This window comes from Canariomyces notabilis, assembly GCF_033297395.1.
Source record: "Canariomyces notabilis strain CBS 508.74 unplaced genomic scaffold N656scaffold_1, whole genome shotgun sequence".
Classification (NCBI taxonomy): Eukaryota; Fungi; Ascomycota; class Sordariomycetes; order Sordariales; family Chaetomiaceae; genus Canariomyces; species Canariomyces notabilis.
The window spans coordinates 1,466,312-1,487,446 of record NW_027041823.1 but is presented as its reverse complement, the minus strand read 5'-3'; the positions used below and the strand labels follow the sequence as shown (position 1 = coordinate 1,487,446).

At 53.8% G+C, this 21,135-nt stretch overlaps 5 protein-coding genes across 5 annotated transcripts; 4 read left to right on the top strand and 1 right to left on the bottom strand.

Moving 5' to 3' along the window:
* Positions 1-676: 676 nt before the first annotated feature.
* On the top strand, positions 677-1,308 carry N656DRAFT_773577 (uncharacterized protein). Its single transcript, XM_064814087.1, has 2 exons — positions 677-939; positions 1,182-1,308. The coding sequence occupies exons 1-2, from the start codon at positions 772-774 to the stop codon at positions 1,257-1,259; spliced, it is 246 nt and encodes an 81-aa protein (XP_064675016.1). The 5' UTR covers positions 677-771; the 3' UTR covers positions 1,260-1,308.
* Positions 1,309-1,376: 68 nt separating this feature from the next.
* Positions 1,377-2,750, bottom strand: N656DRAFT_773576 (uncharacterized protein). Its single transcript, XM_064814086.1, has 5 exons — positions 2,252-2,750; positions 2,015-2,192; positions 1,888-1,933; positions 1,713-1,818; positions 1,377-1,656 (listed from the first exon to the last, which is right to left on the bottom strand). The coding sequence occupies exons 1-5, from the start codon at positions 2,487-2,489 to the stop codon at positions 1,475-1,477; spliced, it is 750 nt and encodes a 249-aa protein (XP_064675015.1). The 5' UTR covers positions 2,490-2,750; the 3' UTR covers positions 1,377-1,474.
* Positions 2,751-4,027: 1,277 nt separating this feature from the next.
* N656DRAFT_804157 (uncharacterized protein) lies at positions 4,028-5,631 on the top strand (the record flags this gene model as incomplete). Its single annotated transcript, XM_064818327.1, has 7 exons — positions 4,028-4,163; positions 4,232-4,352; positions 4,418-4,508; positions 4,565-4,699; positions 4,761-4,812; positions 4,868-4,916; positions 4,982-5,631. The coding sequence occupies 7 exons, from the start codon at positions 4,028-4,030 to the stop codon at positions 5,208-5,210; spliced, it is 813 nt and encodes a 270-aa protein (XP_064675014.1). The 3' UTR covers positions 5,211-5,631.
* Positions 5,632-10,410: 4,779 nt separating this feature from the next.
* Positions 10,411-12,293, top strand: N656DRAFT_37140 (ras-domain-containing protein). Its single transcript, XM_064809416.1, has 8 exons — positions 10,411-10,836; positions 11,050-11,081; positions 11,184-11,210; positions 11,296-11,375; positions 11,442-11,464; positions 11,524-11,552; positions 11,608-11,865; positions 11,960-12,293. The coding sequence occupies exons 1-8, from the start codon at positions 10,808-10,810 to the stop codon at positions 12,118-12,120; spliced, it is 639 nt and encodes a 212-aa protein (XP_064675013.1). The 5' UTR covers positions 10,411-10,807; the 3' UTR covers positions 12,121-12,293.
* Positions 12,294-17,521: 5,228 nt separating this feature from the next.
* Positions 17,522-20,232, top strand: N656DRAFT_786193 (uncharacterized protein; the record flags this gene model as incomplete). The annotated part of the gene is made up of 2 exons (XM_064816501.1): positions 17,522-18,860; positions 18,926-20,232. The coding sequence occupies 2 exons, from the start codon at positions 17,522-17,524 to the stop codon at positions 20,230-20,232; spliced, it is 2,646 nt and encodes an 881-aa protein (XP_064675012.1).
* Positions 20,233-21,135: the final 903 nt, after the last annotated feature.

Below are 21,135 nucleotides of genomic sequence, written 5' to 3'. Positions count from 1 at the left end.
TTCTCTTCTCTTCTCTTCTCCCCCTAGGTAGCGCATTCATTTCGGTTTGCCACAATCAGGCACCGAGGCTAGATGGGCATCGAGACATTCCCAATGGATGGTGAAGAAGGGAGGAGCAGGGGGGGCGAGATTATAAACCCTCCCAACCTCGCAGCGCACCACCTTTCCCGTATCCCAACTGGGGTCGCTGTCCTAGCCATCCAATTTGAAGTCTCGCATCACATTTGCCTCCTTTCCACCCTTAACTCGGATGATATGGGCTTTTAGATCAGGACTCTCCCTTTGTTAATCGGACTCGAGTGCAAGCCCGAATGGAATGGAAGCCTGTTTGTTACAACTGCACTGCTTTGTACGGAGTACTCGGTGCCTTCGATAGTAGTAGCGTGTTATCAATGGCTTCCGACTGCCGAACGCTTGGCTGCACGGAGCCTTCGAAATCTGGATACGCGTAGAAGCCACAAAGGGAGAAGGACTGAAGAAGTCCCCTTTTGAGGAGATCGGATTAGGAGGTTTTGATTGTTGGTGAGTGTACGGATTACAGTTCCTCCGTATTCTCCACTGATCGGTTGTCAAGCAGCTGTCGGTGCAGACCCACCAAGCTAGCTGCTTACTTAATCCTTCAACAACCGGATTATAACAGCGCAAAGATTCGTCTGCCAGAAATTTTCCTCAAACCTCAATTCTCACACATTTTGAGGCACTCTCCGTTTGGTTGCAGGCGGCTACTTCCCGTGCGACGGAAGCGCCTCCCGAGCCAGAGAGAGGATGTCAATGTCCTCCGCACTTAGGTACCTCACGCTGCTGTGCGGTGGCTCGATCCAAGGTAAGTCGGGCAGGACACCAGTGAACACACTGCTATCTGCTCTCATCCATCTGGAACTTTGGGCTCGATCCCTTCGGGCTACGAACATAGATTGGTCGTCACCATTGAGCTACATGGTACGTTCATTCATTCTCTGACTCCCTCATCACCTCCACCTTAAGCTGTCGTCATGATGAGCGTAATTTGCGATTGATACCGCACAGTTGGCACCCTTTCGCCGGGGTTGCTACATCTGGCGGACAAATGATAGTCAATTCTTACATATTCTGAACCTCACGACAACGCACCGTCCTTTCTTGTTTTGATTCATCCTACAAGTTTTGCTTGGTTATGGACCTGTGGCTAACGGGATACCTAGGAAACTCCCAGAAGAGATTTTGCTATCAACATCCCGTGTGGTACGCACCTCTCTTGCAGGCCCATCTTGCCTCCGTAGGACGAGTGTGCTCGATTCGCGGGAGAAAGCAAATGTCAGGGCAAAAGTCTTCGCTCGGCTGGGTACTGGTTCTGACCCATGCCAGCTGGGCTAAATTTGTCTTGCCGTAGCTCTACACTTGAATTGATTTGCAACTTTATTGACCAGAAGGTTCCATGTGCTGGTTCCAGATGATGTGACTTGAGCCGTGTTTCATTATTCCATGATTGTGGTATCTAGTAGAATATCAAATCGACATGCCGGTCTGGGTCCGCGTATCTCTCCTTGAACTCGGCCCTAGACAGGAGCTTGGCAAGAGGCATCATGGTTTCCCTCATATCCAAGATGCCTCGCTTTTTCTGATCAATATGTGAGGCATCAACCACTATCCTTCTCAAATCTTCAAGTGATAACGCATCTAGATTCCGAGTTAGCGGGACACTCCCTAACCAGGGAGCTGTAGAGTGTAGGTACCGTTCTCAATGAGGTCTATCAAACGCTGCGGCGTGCCCACTGCAATCCCAGTGCGCGTCTTGTTGAGAAAGGACGCTTGCTCTTCAAGCTTGAAATGTTTGGCAAACTTGGCATATCCGGCGTCAGCTTCAAAAGACTGTGCTCGTGTTTGGATGTGGTGAGACGGCCTCCTTACCAGCTTTGCCACGGGCATCCCTTTCTTTTGGAATTTCCTGACAGCTCTGCGGGTGTATGCGATTAGTGTTTCTCTCCGCAGTCAAACCCTAACCGGATTGCTTGGGGCGTCAGAGTGCATTACTTACCTGACCAAATCGGCCGCACGGAGGCCAGCACCGGCGACGATGATTGTGTGCGGCGCGCCGCACTTCTTGGACGCATCGTCCAGCTTCTCCTTTTCCCCAGCAAACGCCTCCAAGAAGGCCGGCAGGTTCTCCAGAGAGCGCGGCTTCTGCCACGAGGTGCTGTCTCGGATGGCGTTCGCTTCATCACGTTCGGTCAATGGTGAATGCTCAGCGCACCGGTAAACGAGGCATACTCACCGGAAATGTACAGATCCGACAGCTCGACCGGGCTCAGGTCCGTCCCGAAACGGCTCGTCTTTTGCGCGATGTGGTCGGCGAGAAGTTGGCCGTCCATCCGCTCAAACGCCCTGTTCAGGCCCAGCTCCACGTCCAGATCGCCCTCCTCATCTCGGACCTTCTTTTGCTTCTTTCGTTGTCTACCGCTGTTATCTTGGTGTTTCCTCTTTTTTGTTTGTGTTTGTTGTTCGGTTGCCATGCTGTGCTTCAGTGACAGCAGCTTATTGCACCAAGTCGGCTCCTCTAACAATGCTCAACCTGGCTAGTAACCAATCTAGGGAAGTTGTGGTGCGTAAGTTGCCAGTATAGAGCTGGCTCTTGCGGAGAAGCCACTTCAGAAGGTAAGGCAGTTGGCACTTAAGCTGAAGACAACTTGAAGTACTAATGCTGAATCGGTTTTACACAGTGAACAAAAATGGCCTGCGAAGTCTGTGAGCTTTCCCCTTCAAGTTCTGAGTCGTTGCCTTTAATAAGTTCAAGTTAGCAGAGGAAAATTCTCGAGATTCGGACCCTCATGCCAGTGCGCGGACTGTTAGACACTGTATTTTGATGCCCTACACCAACAGCCCTCAGCCGCCACCTAGCATGCTCTTCGCCTACGAGGGTCGCTGCCCAGTGCACTACAGAACTGCGGGAGCACAGTGTAAGACAATTGTGCTACCTGCACCATTGGCACTCAGCAGTGGTCACGCTTTCCATCTGACATCGCGATGGGATTTCCTTTGGTCTGTATTTTCCTTCAGTTCCATTCCATTTCCTCCCCAACGTTATATAGGCAAGTTTACAGTTACAGGTCACCAACAGAGACGCTACGTCGTGTTGTGATGTAGCGGCTCCCGGCTGAGTTAGTCTCAGAGGGCCTCTGGTTGAAGACTTCCCAGATTGTTGTCCAGGCTCAACCGTCTCTTTTTCGTGGCCAAAGTTTGGTTCCTCGACCAACCACACAATTTTATAGATAAAGCAACCTACGACAGTGGCAAGCTGCTCTGCATGGGCTCTATCCTATCTCCGGTTGGAAGCTGTGTTGCTCCCCCTTGCATGGACTTAACCGTAAACAGCGAGATGGCCCAATCTTTCGCGGTTCCAGGTCGGGAACGGCCCTTCACCGCAACAACGAGTATAAGTTCCATGAATACTTCGGTGTCATCTCGAACACTTCGATTCACGACTTGAAAGCAAGAGACCACTGATCTCAAAGTCAATATGGATCCCGCTGAATCGCTTTTGATGACCTTGGAACCCATCCAATTTTTCTCTCTTATTTGACACCTGGACCTCATACCTGCATACAGGGGTTTTCACGCCTGGGCTCTCATATTATACCCGTTCGGGCGCAGATGTTCTAAGATTCTCAGTTGAAAGTGGATAGCTATCGAAAGGCGCGTCTTCTTCCCCGGAGGCGGCAACTCTTCTGTATATTGTATATTTCGGTCTCAAACGAGAAGAGAAAGTATGGCGCCCCAAGCGGATACCCCGATGGTGTGTTCCCTCACATGATGATACCCAATGCTCCGAGCGCAGCTAACAGTGTCGTTGAAAAGGCTGCCAATGTTCTCGGTGTAAGACTGGATCAAACACATCCCTGTGGTTGCTTCTAACGTTTTGTCTATCTTGCCTTCTACTCAAGACTATTGGCACAGGTGGGAACCCCGTTCGCTAGATAGGCACAGCCAACATCCGATTCCTGACTGACAAGTCACAGTGTAAGTCTCCAAGTGCGGTATATCCACTAACTTAATGTTTGATCTGTTTACCAACTCCTTGGCTGCCCACAGCTTGTGGTGTGTGCAGCTCATCCCCCAGATATGGACCAACTGGCGGACAAAGAAGACGGACGGTCTGCCGGGTAACATGATGTTTTTGTGGGCTCTCAGTGAGTACTTATCTAGGCGACCGAGCAACGCCAGAGCATTCGGTTTCTCGATACTCACGACCGTGCAGGTGGTGTCCCGTTCGGCGTCTATTCAGTTGCCCAGAATTTCAACATCCCTCTTCAAGTCCAGCCGCAAATATTTCTCACTCTCTGTCTGGTAAGCTGGGCACAGACGTTGCTGTACCATAGGTAAGGCAGCCCCTGAAGTGTGGTTTCGCATATATTTGGCAGCGGCGCTGACTTGTTCGCCACAGGAGATGGCCAACATGGAGAGTCTGGTTCACGGCCCTCATTGTAGCCTCGGTATTTGCGAGCGTTGAGGCAGCTCTGATCCTGACCTTGAAGGTTGCGTGCTCTGCATCATCTACTGCTCAGAAGGGTGGCTGATGTTATAATGGTAGCCCATTTACGAGGCTGGCAACGAGGCTCCGATATTGGTCGTGGGCATAGTAGCTGCCGTCTTGCTCGCGGCCGGCCTTCTACCGCCATACGGCGAGATCTGGAAGCGCAGAGGAAGAGTGATTGGTATCAACTGGGTAGTCTCAACTGTGTGCGGCAGGATCCCGTCAGGATGGGCGCAGATGCTGACCAGACTAGATCTTCCTCTCCATGGACTGGCTCGGTGCTTTCTTCTCACTCATGGCCCTTGGTAGGTGTACGCCAAGTGCCGGATGGTCCAGTTCGTGTTTGCTTATACGACCAAGTTGCACAGGAGACCTTTGACATCTTGGGCGGGGTGCTCTACATTGTGTGGTAAGTGAAGGGAGGTTCAGATCCGACAAGAGCTCAAACCCTGATCCGGCATCTGTCCAATATAGTTGTGTTCTCGAGATCGGGATATTCCTGTCCCACCTCGTCTGGCTGGCGCGTACGTACAAGATTCGAAAAATCGCAGCTGCCCACGGCAAGACGTTTGACGATCTTGCCGGTGAGTACGAACAAAGTGGGATCCCCGTTCAAGTTCGCCCAAAGAAAGGGCCGAGAACAGGGCGGGCACTCCAAGCGAAAGGCACGCGAGACACCGAGTACTACCTCCGCGGCTGCTAAGGAGTCCTCCACCGACAGGACTACCTCCCTACGAGACTCCCAAGTGCCTCGCATGGGATGTAGCCTGGCAGAGATTGCGGATGATCGAGTGTAGGAATCCTGGTGGCTAGGAGGGCAGATAATGCCGCGGGATGATCTAATGAGCATGCTCCCTTTTTTTTCCTAGACGGTGTGAGGTTGAGGCATCAACGATAGACGTGAGGTTCAGTATAGACTTTACTTAATTGCGTTTAAATAGACCGGATAGGCTAGATCCCTAGCCCTTTAGAGTCCAACTGCAGTGTTGAAGGGATCATCAAGCATTCGCTAACTGCTCACTAGCCAGGTAAGAATGGCAATGAATGGGACTGGAGTCATTGGAGTCAGCCGTCGGACACTGGCTAAGAATTCTCAGAATAAGGGTCTGCCAGTTACAGGACCCGAGTATCTCTGAACGCCGTCATTTCCTCCAAATCCTGACAGTCTTCCTACTAACGTTACGTCACAAGGTGCTGGCTGTGTCATATTCATCACATTCAGAGCACAACGGAGGTCCGATAGAGTCCGGGACCGCTGCCGCTTGTTCACCCTCACCGGAGCCGAGATAAACAAACACGTTGAGATACGAGCTGCGGCGTAACCTGCCTGCTTAGCCAGCGAGAAGATTGGCATTCATGCCCAAGCGCGGGTCGCATGTCATCACCGCCCCTAGGCGATGTTGCATGACGGGACAGGGCAGGCGAGGAGAAAGTCGGGAGACAGCGAGGGTATACTTTCTTTTCTTTTCCAACTTTCTTCGCATGAAAATGTCCCCACGAACAAATATTGGCAGCACACATATGCGCTACGACTGCAAGGGCGGAAGCAACAAATGACAGCTGGCGCGTCCATGTCACTTCACCACCCCCGTGGTTTTTTTTTTTCCAATGCTCAACAAGCGAATGGGAGTCATGGTTTATCTCAGACTCAAGACGTTTTTTGTGGGCGTAGGTGGCCCGGCTTCCCCGTCGCCGGGGGCGGGTGCAGGGCAGGGGGTGGTAATCTTCATGTAATCTGTACGGTACAGGACAATGCACCAGCCAAATTTGGCTTAGTTCATGTCCTAGTGCGGACCAGTACGATGAAATGGTCTGTGCTTAGGCCATACCCCACTTTTTCTCCAGGTCGCCCAAAAAAACCGTCTGAGTTGGCGATTGGACTCCCCATACATGAGAGGTTAACATTTTCGCCATTCTGGGACAATATCCCCCCCATCATGATCACAACCACAACGCCAATCCACGATAATACATATATGCGGAGGATGGCCAGAATAAGAGGATTCTAATGGTATAATTTTTGTTGTAATGCGACTATTGGAAGTAGGAAAGGTTGGCCTAGAGGAGTGGTTTTTGAGAGGTTAACATGCTTGTCAGGAGGATGGCCATATGCTAATCCACAACCACAAGCCCTGTTGACCTGCAACAAAATACCACTTGAAGATTGACCATTTTCCTTCCTCCGGAGCAACTTTTCCACCCACGAATTCAACGTTCAATGGTCGCCCCTGGTGCCCAAAGAAGAAGCCTCATTTGGCCTTTGCGTACAGTTAAAGCGTGCTGTACAGGCCTGAGCAAGGCAACCTGTGGTAGGGAGCTTCGCCTGGGTCAGATTGAGCCCCAGGAGCAAGATCCGGGCCGTTAGGCCGTAGGGAGGTAGGAAAATAGAAAGCCCGTTAGGATGGCATTCGCGCAAGCTATAGGATGTACAATTTCCCTCGGAGAGACATACAAATCAAGCCCTATAATGGTATTAGTAAAGAGCTCACAACTAGGCAGTTCCAACGTACGTATTATATAGGGAGGAACAACGTTGTGGTGGTTTGACGTGGTCTGGTACGAAGGTTGTTGGAAGAGTGTTAACCTGTGGATGGAAATATCAAATCGACCACTCAGACCAGTGGCCGCGTAGGCGCGTATAAGGTACGTATCTATCAATTGATTGGTTGTGGCCCAGTCAATGTCACTAGTGGGGCCCTGTAAGAAGACTAAGCCCAATTTGGGTGCGATACGTAGCGCCCACTAGTCTGAGTTCTGAGATACAGGACACCCTGGTTTGTTTGCTAGCGTGGTACATGGAGTGGATCTGAGCAGGGGTGTCAAGCCAATACATTGATTTGAAACCCTGGAGAAGGCCTGGCGATAGTTGTTTTGAAGCCCTGTCGATTGGAGTAATCTTTGCAACGTTGAGAGTGTATAAGGAATAGTCAGGTCCAGGAGTTGAGGAATGAGGAAAAGTTGAAGCACGGGTGCATGCCAGGGTGGAAAAATCGAAGTTATGTAAGCTAGAAAATACGTCAGTGAGCCAGATGCACGTGTTTTGGTTGGTCGAATTCCTCGGGTTCCTGGGCTGTGGCTGGCTAGAAAAAGCGGGGCAAGTTTCGCGCTAACAAACAAACAAGTATTGACCTGTAAGTCATGGTCCCGAATTGCCGCTTGTCGATATTTCTCCCTCGGCTGCTGCGAGTCAGCAGCAAGGACGGTGCTTTTCAGGTTCAGCAACCCAGTCACTCGTCCTGCTTTCGCTTCCACACCCAATAATGCTGTGCGAGCCTCACAGGTGGGTGGAGGAACCGAGCGAGAAGCAACGTGGTTTTGGCTGCCCGTCCGTCTGCAGGTGATATATGCCTTGACCATTGAGAGTTTTGGGGGTTTGGTACGCCAAGGAACTGATAGCAATTGCTTTCAATGGATCCTCGTTGTCATCACTTTCGCTGTTAGTTGGCACCGAACATCCGAAAATGTCAGAAAAAGAGAGCAGTTAACTGTTCGGGACGGAATCTGGACACACGGAAGGTCCGTTGCTCGATTCAGGATTGCAGGTTTTTCCTCAATCCCTGACCTGTTCCTGCATTGCAGGCCAACGCGGTGTGCCCAAGCTCGCGTCCGCTTGCAGCAAACAGGCGATGTGCAGTTCAAGGTTGGTGGCAAAGATGCGGGTTTAGGTGGTAGGAGGTAACGTAAGCAGGCAATGGAGGTTACAAGTAGGGAACCACTCCGGGCGCACTAGCACTTTCTTACTGGCGCACTAGTACCCCATGAGGGTTAGGGTTATCCCGGGCGCCAACCCCAACCTCCTGACAATCCATCTTACTACCTTTGAATTCCACGCAAAGTAAGCTCAGAAAACGCAATTACAGCCATTTCTTCCACATTAAATTCAATTCCGATCAATCCGACTGCGATCAATCTGACTGCGAATCCGACCGCGAATCCAAGTGCGAATCCTACTGCGATCAATCCGACTGCCTTTCCGGTACCGTTACTGGTCTACCTTGCATTGCCAGAGCAGCCGCCGCCGCCGCCGTCAAGTAACCGATCCGGCCGTCGCCGTCAAGTAACCGATCCGGCCGTCGCCGGAGACCGGGAGCAACGCCAGCGACGCCCACACGGGTACGACGGTTCCCGTACCGCCGGTGCCGCGAGGCCGGGCAACGCCCTGCGACGGACAGTTGGATTACACGCGACAGTCCCCTACAGTTCAGTCCTGGGCGTGGATACGTTTGGAGAGATATCGCCGAGGGTAATGTGTCTTCTGGCGGACCTGCTGCTGGTCAGCCTCAGATCCCGCCCGCTCAACAGCAGCGTTCACGGCCGCAGGCACAGGCGAATCGGAGGAAGAGGAAGAGGGCCACCGGCGATGAGGGGCGTCCCAGAGCAACCCGGCGCAACGAGGGCTTAGAATGAGGGCTCGGAATGAAGGCGAGGATAGAGGGCGTAAAGCAGGGAGGGGGGGGCTGACCAAGGAGGCCGGGCCAACTGTTGCAAATTGAGCAACCTTCAATAAAGTGGTGTATTTGAGCGAATTCAGCGATTTGAGCAATTTGAGCCATTTGAGCCATTTGCAACAGGTTCCAGTACGTTGAATTGAACTGTAGTAAGATGGGTTCTCCAGGGTCGGCGCAGGAAGATATGGGGGATGCCAGAAACAACCCTAACCCTCATGAGGTACTAGTGCGCCAGTAAGAAAGTGCTAGTGCGCCCGGAGTGGTTCCCTACGAGTAAGGTATCTTAGTGGGGACTGGGAAGAGTTGGTTGGGCCTGCTGTTCTTATGTATAGGCGCTCTCGAGGCCCTGCAGAGTGCCCCTCCCCCCGCCAGAACATGCCTTAGGCCTTTCCCTGACTGATGAGTCTCCACGGCCGGGGAAGCAACTCTTTGCAGCCTGACAAAGTCCCATTTCGGCCCGCCCGTCAGCCTTGCTCTCCCCAATCATGACTGGCCGTCGAAGGAAGAGCTGCTTTCGTCACTCGCATTTTTGCATGTGAGGTATGCGGATCTCGCACTCGTCTGAATGGCAGTCCTCCGAGACACCGCACTGGCCTGTCCTTCCTCCGGCCTGTCCTTCCTCCGGCCTGTCTCTCCCTGTCTCTCGTCCAGCCCAGCCCTTGCCGTGGTACAAGCTCACGTCTGTGTCGCTCCTGTCATCCCGTGTTTCCAGCTTCTTCACGTCGTCCAAGCATCGAGATCGACGATATCTCAAGGTTTGGGCACACGATGACGTGGGGTTGCCCATGGACTTTTCCAGCTTCAAGACACAAGTTTGGCTTACGGTAGTAGTTTGATCTCGCGCAATTCTGACCACGGGATAAGATAGTAGACTGCCTGCCCTGCCCTTCATGGACTACCCCCCTTTTCCCGGGAGAACAACGAACGAGACCAGACGGACCTTCCTTACCTAGTATCTGTTCGCCATCTTCCAGACGGGACGACGACCGGGCCAATCCCGACTTCAAAGGCCGGGACCAACGCACGCCGCGTCACCACCCAATTCAGCATCATTTGACAGTGGTTTGCATTTGCTCTTGAGTGCGGTCCACTCGCTTGCGCCTAGTTGGGTCGACGCCGGGGTCAGTGCGATATCCGTTCTTTTCCTACGGCGGGTTGCGCGCAAACCAACGGTCCGGCTTTATATGCCGGGCCCCCTATAAGGCTACCCTTCTCTCCCTCGTGCCTCCGCTCGAACCCAAGTTCATCCCAAGGGTGTGTTAGCCCCGCCGTTGGCCAAGGTAGCCGGAGGATCCAGTAAACGCTCAGTCCCTGCCCCGCGGCTGCAGCCGGCCATCGGTGACCCTGCCACGCCCACGGCCCGCTAAAACTGCCGCTCCGGAGCTGGCCTGGAAAGCTGGAATCCCAACCCTCCCTCCGCACGCTTGCGCCCCTCAATAACGTACTGCACTGTACGCAGTGCGCCTCGACCACCCCACCGGCATTTTGCAGCCCCCAATTTTTGTCGGTCCAGCGCCGCTTGCTTGACCGAGTCCCTGCCAGGGGCCCAAAAATCCTAGCGAAGAGAATCACGTTCTCCGATTTTCCTCATCTTCCGCCCTTCCCCTTTTCCCATAACCTTAACTTACCCAAAGGTCGTGGTCATTGCTGGTTGATTTCTGCATGTAGAAACCCCTGGGCTCGTGACCGTCGCACCCGCCTTTTCGGCGTCCCGTGAGGAGTAGGAGCTGCGAGACGACCCTTGGTAAAGGCCCGAGACGGGAATCAGGCGGTGCAGAGGGACTGTCAACGGGCATCAAGTGCACTGGACCGCCATCTAGCTCATTTTGAGTGGGCACTAATCCAGGAAACAATGCCGTCCAAGTACAGTTACCAGCCATGGTAAGAGAGCCTCCTTTCCTTCCACCGCTATCCAAATTATCCGTCCGGTTGTGCCTGCTCTTTGGCCTGATTTTTGTCCGTGTTTTACCCATCCTCTTAAACCCCCCCCTTTTTCCTCATTTTGGTCGCCAATTCTCCCATCCCAGGTTTCTTTTCAAGACTCTTTAGCTAGTTGAACCTCATGACCCAGCATTGCTAACATAGCACATGCAGCCGGGAATTCAATGTGGTCGTTTTGGGTGCCGGTGCGTCTCCCTTGGGCACCTCAAAAAATCGCAAACCTTCACCCTGCCAAGACGCCCCGTCACATGTCGAATCTGCTGACGTAGTTCTGTCGCTTACTTAAGGTGGCGTTGGGAAGAGTTGCCTAACTGGTATGTGTTGCAGCTTGGCCCCCCACGCCCTGGCCAAACGTTTCGAAACCCCCCTTTTTATGGCGCTGACAACCCATGTAAACAGCCCAGTTCGTACACAATGAGTGGATCGAGAGTTATGATCCCACCATTGAGGATTCATACAGGACGCAGATTTCCGTAGATGTACGCAGAGCCTGAACCGCAAACTACCATAGTGATGTGTATTGATCTAACATCGCTGGCACCTAGGGACGGCAAGTGGTGCTGGAGATGTAAGGGGGTCGCATACATTCTAGAGCACGAGGTGTCTTTGCTGACATGAGTGCCCCAGCCTCGACACAGCCGGCACAGAGCAATTTGGTAAGAATCTGACCTTCCAAGTTTGTATCATACGGCTAACGCCAGCTCTACCTAGTTGCCATGAGGGATCTCTACATGAAGACCGGGCATGGCTTCATGCTAGTCTTTAGCATCTCCTCGAGGACCTCTTTCGACGAGCTTCAGACTTTGCGCGACGACATTATCCGCATCAGGGACGACGAGAAGATCCCAATCGTCATAGTCGGGAACAAGGCCGATCTCGAAGATCAGCGGGCAGTCGACCGTGCAAAGGCTTTCGCCCTGTCCCAGAGATGGGATGCGCCTTACTACGAAGCCAGCGCCAGGACGCGGAGTAAGTTTCCGTGGCGTGCAAGCAGCACTCGCCCTTTGGCAATGTTTTCTCCTCTTGCCCATGCTAACGCTGCCCTGTGGCTTTCCCCCACCAGCCAATGTCGACGAGGCGTTTACAGACCTCTGCCGGCAGATGTTGAGACGGGACGACAGCGAGGAGGAGGCACGCGAAGAGATTCTCGCTCAACGAGCCGAGAATTTGGCCGCCAAAAGGCGCCGCAGGAGGAAGCGAAAGGAGAAGTGTGCCATCCTTTGAGCCCAGCTTTCTTGGCCATGCCACACTTGAACGCCCTGGGTGGAAAGTCCTATCATGTCCATCTTGCGGCATGAAGATTGGATGGAGACAGACCTATTGGTCATGCATGTCACGATGGAAATGAAAGCGCGGTCGGGGACCCCTTTTCATCTTGAATCGGTTTGTTGTCGTGTTGTTCTTAGACATCGTACTATGTCGGTATCGGGCTCCCAGGGTGTTTCTATTTGACCATGCAGGCACGCTTCAAGATATGGTCGCGCAAGCGTGATGTTGCCCAAGACGGGGTTGCACTTGTTTTGACCACGGAAACGGGACTTACCACCATGCGGGAGGAAAAGGGGGTTGGATGGCATCTTCCTGTTCACGATTCATGAAGCAGTGTATGTTTGCAAAATCAAGGCGCAATAGCCATAAATTTTCTGTTCATGGCCTTGGTCTATTCCTTATCCTCTATACACTGCTCTTTCTGGCTTGTTTCCTAGCGGAGGGGAATGCATCTCTCGAGGAGAGCTACCAGAATGCCATGTACACCATGGCCCCCACTTACCCCTAGAATGTTAACGATACAGGGCATCTTCGGTCGTTGCCTTGCCCAAGAACAGGTACTCCGCATTTCAATATGATAGCTAGGCAATACTACTAGTAGTATCACATGTCCAGTGCCAACTCTTCTGAGGAGGGCACGAATGGCTGGGTTTATACCCCCGATACCGTAATATGTACATGGCGATTCGTCATGCCTTTTGGACAACCCAAGGTCCGTGACATGGGCAAGAACTCACCTATCCACAGTCTAGGACGTTGAGTGGACTTACCTACGTGACCGAGACGGATTACCGGGAGTAAGGTAGGTGTAGTGCAAGAACGAATACGTAAGGTCTGTCCCGTCCAAAAACAACGAGACGATGCGCAGAGGAAACGACCCCGGCATTCCCGGACTGTCTCACATACATACCGGAAGCTGAGATGATGATATAGACCAGCTTCTTTTTTTCTGCCTGTCATACTCCAATATACATCATTCATCTCCGACCACCGACCTTGCCCACCTGTTCGTGTTTTCAGATCCTGTACCCATCGTGGGCAGCTGAGCGATACATATCCATCATCAGGGCCGGTTCAGAGTATTTGAATCCATTGAGCGTCAAGAAAAATGAAGCGTGAAAAATGTTTGGGCTAGGTTGATTCATAGTCGAGGGAGGGTGAAGGGGGAAGAGAGAGGGCGCGGGGTGGGGGAGGGGGGGGGGTTGGGTGGTGTTTATAGGTAGCGCGCTTTGCTCTTGTTGGTGTTGTTGGGAAGGTTCCACCCACTTGTTGTCCTGGACCTTGGAAGCCACGATCACTTGAAGGTTGACAGGGACTTGTTCAAATCATTGGCGGGAGGCTTACTGCTAGTCGTTGGAACTTCAGTTCTCACTACATAAGGTAAGTGCCGACATCTTGTTTCGAGTTGTTATATAGGCTACGATGAAAGTTGTAGTAGAAAGTTGTAGTAGATCTCTTTCATCATGCACTGTACCTCCGTTTTGATGGACTGTGTCGAACGTTCGATCTCGGTGAAGCCCAGGATTTGCGTGTGCAGCCCAATCCGCCGAGAACTCCACCCGACTTTCGGATGTGCAAGGCACAGCGGACCGTCAACCCTTGACTCCGGGTCTCGATCTGCCCCAGGCTGGTTTTGTCAGCGGTCATCTGATATGGGGGGATTGAACAGGGTTCGAGTGGATTCTTGAATGAATAGGCCGCTGGTCGTGTCTTTTGCCAGGATCCTGTTCGCCATGGACGAGTCCATGGGGTCAATAGGGCTTCTGGTTATAAGACAAGTGACGCGCTAACGTTAACGGCTAGAAATCCGAGGGAGCGATAACGTTGCGGTTGAAACCTAAATGAAAATCAGCTGTCCGAAAAGCAGCGGGCTGCTTTTGCTCTCTTTTCCTGCTCTGTTGCGCGCCGATCTCCCGCAGAGTGCCGCGCGCGGTGTCGCTACTGTGTGCAGTACACCACACGGCCCGAAGACGACATTCGAGCGCATGCAAAAGACCAAAAGGCGGGCGTGCCACCATCATATCATGGTAGACGCCTGGCATCATCAAACGTCTACAGTGAAGATACGAAAACATGGAGTACCTCCGTAGTCCGTACATCATGATCGGTTCCACTTGTCGTCGTTCGCTTCTCGTCGACCCGGTTATTTCGACGGTGTCTTCCGGTTATTTCGACGGTGTCACGGACCACCTACACCTCATGCCCACACATGCAAGACATGTCACCACCACCAATCTTTTGCAGTAGCCAACATCAACAATCCTGAATTAAATTACTGCCAGACGCTCAATTGAATCGGTATTCGAGTGCCTGGTGATCGAACCCCGGGCTGAATCGCCCAAAAACGCGAAAAAAAGGTTAGGCCGAAGAGAGAAATACTGCCCGGCTAGACCGCCCGCCCACCACGCCCACCCTGCCCGGCCCACCCTGCCCGGTCCTGCCCGGTCCTGCCCACCCTGTACGCCTTGAGCAAGGGGCTGCCACTGCCTTACCTGCAAGCCCTGTCCCGTGCCCGATCTGCGCGTCGTGGTGATCTGGCTGTGGACAAGTTGTTGGTGTTGAGGTTGCGCTTGCGAATACGAGTGTGGTGAGCCTGAAAGCCCGGGTTAGGGTTATGTATGGGTGGGATGGCTAAGTGGTCCGTGACACCGTCGAAATAACCAAGAAACACCGTCGAAATAACCAAGAGACACCGTCGAAATAACCAAGAGACACCGTCGAAATAACCAAGAGACACCGTCGAAATAACCAAGTCGCTTCTCGTTCGCTTGCTGTCGGACGAGCGAACGAATGTGGAATGTGGATCTCGGGCAGGGGCCCTGCGGAGACTGCGCTAGTGTTTCCGATTCAGCCAAGAATCCACCCCTAAATCTGCCCCAATCACGCCAGCCGCTGCTTGATTTTTTTCCGTTCGCTCAAAACGGTTGTCGCTTGTCGACGGGCGTTGTCTTCAAGGGAAGCCTCTCACGGTGTGGTGTGCTTTGCAGACTAGGTATGTTGTGCATATACTACGCCGTAAAGCCACGCCGCAACAGAGGAATGCGAACAGCAGCATACTTCGTACTTATCGATACATTTAGGGACCACGTCTCGGACGACCTAATAAAGCAAGGGTGAACGGCAAAAGCCCGCGAAGGGAAAACTAACGTTGAGCTCAGACCGCGCTCCTCCCTTCTTTTGGCATCGCAAGAAGTCGTTCAGCAGTGTCCACTCCCCACAGCATCTTCAATAGTGTGCGCAATGGTGTCTCGTTGCCGACAAGACGGGAACTGCCTTTTTGGCCTCATCTCGCCATCCCACCTTCTCCTTCATATCGTCGCGCCGCGCACAGGATCCTATTTTACGACCATGTGTTGCACTGGTTTCGTCACGGTCTCTGGTGGAGGCGTCTGCAAGTTTCTATTCTTCCTTGGGTTGTACCGGTAGCTCCTAATAGGTTCTACTGGTGCTACAGGACATTCTCGAAGCTGCATTCACCTGGCAAGGGTCGGAACTCGGTTCTGCAGGGACGCTGCATCATTCCCGTGTGGGTGAAGTCGCTCCGAGAACTGCAGGCTCGGGAGGTTCCCCTTGGGCGTCGCCCTTCTCTAATGTAATGTGTGCAACCTGGAAGGTATCCGTAACCTTACCGACCTCTCGGACTCTGCAACTTTTCTTAGGCCGTCCTGTCTTGACGTCGCTGTCATTCTTTCCCATTTTCCTATTCTACCTGCTATAACTGGCTGCTTTGGGCTGTCTGACCGTCCTGGTGCCTTTTAACTTTCCGGGCGGTGTAGCCCTCGTCCGCTCTTTAAGCTTTGATTTCGGGTCGGTTGACGACATCGTTGCCTCTTGCCTCCTCCATTTCCCCTCCTCTCGCTTGCTTTTCCAAACCTTTGCACCGCTACATCGTCTCTTCGGCCACAGTTATACACTCCCCGTCGAGGGTCTGAACCACTGCGCTGGGTCTGTTTCTTCTCGCACAACATGCTGATCGACCAACCACGGATCACCAACAGCTTGCTTCGTGCTGCGTATTGACCCTTGGACGCTGCGCTGTTCCCTCATTGCCCATTTTGCACTGCGCCCTTGGCCGTGGGGGCGTGCTGCGAACGCCTACGAGACGGTGCCTGATTTTCTCTTGATCTTCGGTTTCCAGACATCGTTACTGCTGGCTGTGCTCAGTGTGCTGTGAGCCTGTGACTCTGGTGGAAAAGGCTATTTTGCCCGGGAATTCTGAAACGATAACCGTCCGCGCAATCCCAGCGTCTCGTGTATGTACGTGACCAATCTCATACCTCCCCCCTGCCAACCAACCCCCTTTCCCTTTTCCGTTCCCGACCCTGAGTCCCAGTGCCGGTGCGCTCCGCCCCGCGACCGCATGCTGCGACCTACTTTGGCCATCTTTATGTTCTTTTTCTCCTCCATCGTCCAATATCCCTAACCGCGGAGCGGTCTATCGGCGCGGTGATCGCACGAATAGGTTGGACAACCGATACGTGGTTTTGTCTTTTACAATCTCTGTCTCTAACTTATACTCGGCACGAGAGGTAGACGGACAACAGACGACGACCGCTCACTATACTATGAAAAGAGGTGCCTGTCGAGCTGTCGGAAACTCAAAACGTACGTGATGCCAACCCAAGCCAACCCCCCCTTTCTGCTCCTCGGCTGTTTAGGGGTGCCTTTTTCTTGGCTCTGGTCGCGGGTGCAGCCACCTTCCGCTGGAGCCCGCTCTGTTCGGTTCTTACTGAACAGGCAAATTTGGCAAATGGGCGTTCCGGAATCTGCTTGCATGGGCAGCTCGGTTCCCTGTCGTCTTTCTCCTTCTCCTGTCGACATCTTTCGTACCTTGAACGTCGCTCGCTGACCATTTAGTCCTTTTGGGGGAAAGACGTGCCTCGTCGTTCTGGCTTCGCCCGGTCGAAGGCCACTCACAGCTCTGCCGAGTTCGTTTTTCTTCATGTTTGCCCGGTGCCTGGCCTGTGCTGCGTTATACGCCGCGTCATATCTCTATCTTTTTGCATCGGCATAGATTGCATTCGTTTGTTGTTTGTTAAGGGTGCACACGCTTTCGTTCTATGACCCTGGACTGCGCTGGGCTCCGGTCTCTAGCGGCACAACATCTTTATTCTTGGAGGGCTCGAAACTTAAAGGGTTTACGGCTTGTCGGTACTCGTGAAACCCCTCCGATAGAAACGAACCATCGGCCTATTTGCGGTTTGGACGAGGCCAGCCTATGTCATTCGGGTTGAAGCCGGACGCTGGGAGGATATTCCAGATTCTGGCAAGGCAAGAGGGAGGGATTGAGGCGGGATCTGAATGTGCGGGGAGGCAAAGGGGCTTCAACTAAATGAATCCTCAAAATGGGAGAAATATGGATGGGCCACCGCTACCTGGATCCATTAGGAGGGCGAGGGAACGCGCTGCCGCCGGTCTGCCGAGGGAAGTACCCGGCGGGATGGACGAGGAACCACAAACGGCACGGCCTTCCGCGTTGCGCCCGCCGACCGCTGCACAACCTCGGACTCAGCGACCACCGCCGCCCTTTCCGTTGCAGACAAGAGATGGACAGATTGGTGTGGCCATCTCAAAACCGACTCAGGTACCTCAGTGGCCTTTGCCGGGCCCTCTCATAGCACCTGTCCAAGCCGACGGCGAGCCATATCGACCACCGCCCGGAAAATCGCATCCCCCACAGCGACCGCCGCGCCCGAGCAGGGTGCCGTCGATCTTGGACGCCTCCAAGGTGCAGGATCCTACGCCGTCCTTTCAGTACAGGCCCCGATCCGGGAGGGAGTCATCCGGGCAGGATTTGCTGGCAATTCCAGAGACGCCTTCGAGCCAATCACGCCCATCCACGCTGTCGTCTGTCGCATCGATTCCCGACTTTCCCCTACCTATTCAGACGCCAGCGGCACCCTCGCGGAGAAGTGTCAACCTCGGACCGCCGCCTTCAGCTAGACGGGGGGCGTCGTCTTTCTATTCAAACGCCTCCTTTGTCTCGCCCATTCCCGAAGAAAGCCCCCGCGCACGATCCCACACGTCATTCGCATCGAGTGCTGCAATGCCTGAAAATTGGGGATCTCCATCTGTTGGACCCAGCCCTGATTATCCTGAACCTGTCTTTGCGGACGCGATGGCTGAAGAGGGCGGATTGGCTGTGTACGGGGATGACGATGCTGAGGAGAGCCAGCTTGTAAGAAGTGCAAGTTTGGGAAAGAGGGCGAAGCCTACCCTTGTCAGCGCGACGGCAGCACGTGTAGCGGACGGCGCAGAACGTAATGGCCGGCCAGGACCAACTCCAATTCAGGACGGGCCTTTCAAGAATGGAACAGGTTATGTGGAGAACTCGAGCTCTTCCAGCACGATACCGACAGCTTCCCGGCTGCCCATCGGCTCAGCGGTAACGGCGGACAGCATACTAAACGCCTATTCTTCTGCAAGTGCGGAAGACCCATCAAGTCCTTCGAGGCGGACGACACCGTCGCCCAATCCCGCCGCTGGCGGTCGTGCTTACAGTCGGCTATCAGCAGTACGAAGACCGCCACGCCTAGATATCGATGCCGTGCGCAAGGCCGAGTCAAGGGGGAGTCTGACAAGCTTGCCAGACCTCATCCGACGAGCCACGAGACTGGCGGCGAGCCTGGAGAAAGGGAGGCGACCAGCTAGCCGGTTTGATGATCTTGACAATTCTGCGCTGGACGACTATTATGGTGAGACTGGTTTGTCAAAGGAGAACACTTACCTTCTGCTGCTAGAATACCGCTAATGCTCCAAGGATTAGATGGCGAGAAGTATCGTTCGGGCCTCTCGGACATGCTGGCCGCTTTCCCTCCTCCAGCCCAGCCGGCAGCAGCCCAAGGCCGCCGCAGCATACGCGACAGCATACGAGAACAGGTCCAGTCGTGGCCTCTACCTATTAATTTTAATCGCACGCCCAGCACCTCTAGGGAGGCGGTCCCGACAACTGGCTCCCAACGATCAGATCAGAAGCGCGGACGCAGGTGCTGCGGCCTCCCACTCTGGGGGTTCATCATCCTCCTGATCGTGATCCTGATCATAATTGCCGCCGCAGTGGTGATTCCGGTCGAGTTTTTCGTGATACGGAGACAAAATGCTGACGGCGATGCGGATGGAGCGCTGCAGCAGTGCCGGCAGCAGCTAACGTGCGCAAATGGCGGAACCAATGCTGTCAGCCAGGGCACTTGTTCCTGTGTCTGCATAAACGGGTTTACCGGTTCTGATTGCACTGTGGTCGACGACAGAAGCTGCACAACGGTCTCGCTTGCAGGCGCCAACAATAACAACGTCACCATTGGCGACGCCATTCCGCGCCTCGTTGAACAAGCCCAAAGTAACTTTTCCATACCGCTTTCTAGCAGCGAAGTGCTTGCGAAGCTTGAGGCGGAAAACCTAAGCTGCTCGGCTGAGAACGCTCTCGTCACGTTTGAAGGCCGCTCAGCCCGTCAAGGCGCTGCCCAAGTAGTCGGAGCGGCCGGGGTCAATGCCGCCGTGATCAATGGCGTTCTGTTTACAACGATTACCGTTATGGTCGGGCGCTTCACGACGGTTACGATAGGCAACCCACTCTCGCTAGCAGCAGCGCCGCCGGCCCAAGAAACAAGTTTCAGAACTACCCTCACGGCAAGCGGGGCCGTGGGTTTTGGCACTACGCTATCTCTAGACAGATTGACCCCCTCGCCCTCCCCGACAGCCACCAGCACGGTGATGACAACCGTGTCCATGCCCACGTCCACGTCGTCCTCTGGAGGGGGGGCAACGCCCTTGCCGCCTTCGGTCAGGTTCACGGTGAACGAGGAAGTTCTCGACTTTGCCCGGGTGGCTGTGCTGTTTATATTCCAGGAAAGCAGCCTCGTGGACGCCTCGGCTGCGCAGGTTACACTGCAGAAGTTCTTCACTTCGGCAAACTCGGCAATAGGCTCATCATCAGGCAGGGGAGTGAGCGTCGAGGAAGCCCGGAATGTCACGGTCGGGGGTGGGAGGTCGGTCGATCTCGTCGACTTTGCTATCGACCTCGGCGGCTCAGGGGGCAGATTTGGCGGTGCACCCTCGGCGGATGTCTGAAGGGCAGAGAGGGAAGGCCGAGTGCGCCACAGTGGAGATGGCGCAACGCGTCGGAGAGGACGAGAAGAAGATAATGATGGAGTTATGGCAGTTCGGCGCGAGGCCTGGCCTTCATTTGGGGGGGCTGGCATTTGGTTGAATGGGTAATATACCCGGGCCTGGGAGGGCCCAAGTTGTTTTGAAATAGGAGGACCATCCACGTGTATATGGCGCGGCCGACCATGTTTCTGTTATATCCCCTGTACTGTAACTAGCAACCAGGCACGCGAGCTCCCAAGAGCTGGCGTGTTACCTCAGCCTCTTAGCAGGCTTACTGGCCGGAGGCTGGCGGGTCAGTGTAAAGACATTCGGGCCCCGACGTCAGATGGGTCGGCGCCTGTTTTGTATATAATCAATCCACGACCATAAATGGAGACCTAATAGATGAAATATATACTTACCCACTACGGAGGTCCTGCCTAAGCTACATCCACCCCCGTCTTCTTGGATGTTGCGCGTGCGCTGTCCGTTAGCCAACTAGGTCTTTTTCATGGTATCTGTCTGGTTGCGGAACAACGTGAAGCTGTAATCTCGTGTCATTCTCAGCGAAACGGGCATCCATCATATCATGGCAGACGGTGACAGATCTATGAATTACATGTTACCGCCCGGCTGCTCTCCTCCGCTCTGACATACTGCACCTACCTACTACACTACTACCCCTGAAAGACGAAGCGGAATAGCATTGCGTGTTTGCCTCGGAGCGAGTGTACGAGTTCAGGTTGTGCGCCGGGCCTGACGGGACCCATGGCCGAGGCCGGGTGCCGGAAACAACGGGGACCAAAATGTCTACAAGATAATCAAGCGGGGCGAGAGGTGGGGTCCTTGTAAATGGCTCATTGGGCTTGAGTTGAGAGATGGGTA

Bases quoted from the DNA above. Each gene is read 5' to 3' on its own strand.
- N656DRAFT_773576 (XM_064814086.1), bottom strand. From the start codon at position 2,489: ATGGCAACCGAACAACAAACACAAACAAAAAAGAGGAAACACCAAGAT. The intron at 1,934-2,014 runs GTAAGTAATGCA...ATACACCCGCAG, and splicing joins CGTGCGGCCGATTTGGTCAG to AGCTGTCAGGAAATTCCAAA. The intron at 1,819-1,887 runs GTAAGGAGGCCG...GGATATGCCAAG, and splicing joins GGATGCCCGTGGCAAAGCTG to TTTGCCAAACATTTCAAGCT.
- N656DRAFT_37140 (XM_064809416.1), top strand. From the start codon at position 10,808: ATGCCGTCCAAGTACAGTTACCAGCCATG. The intron at 11,082-11,183 runs GTGCGTCTCCCT...CGCTTACTTAAG, and splicing joins TGTGGTCGTTTTGGGTGCCG to GTGGCGTTGGGAAGAGTTGC. The intron at 11,211-11,295 runs GTATGTGTTGCA...CCATGTAAACAG, and splicing joins TGGGAAGAGTTGCCTAACTG to CCCAGTTCGTACACAATGAG.
- N656DRAFT_773577 (XM_064814087.1), top strand. From the start codon at position 772: ATGTCCTCCGCACTTAGGTACCTCACGCTGCTGTGCGGTGGCTCGATC. The intron at 940-1,181 runs GTACGTTCATTC...CGGGATACCTAG, and splicing joins CGTCACCATTGAGCTACATG to GAAACTCCCAGAAGAGATTT.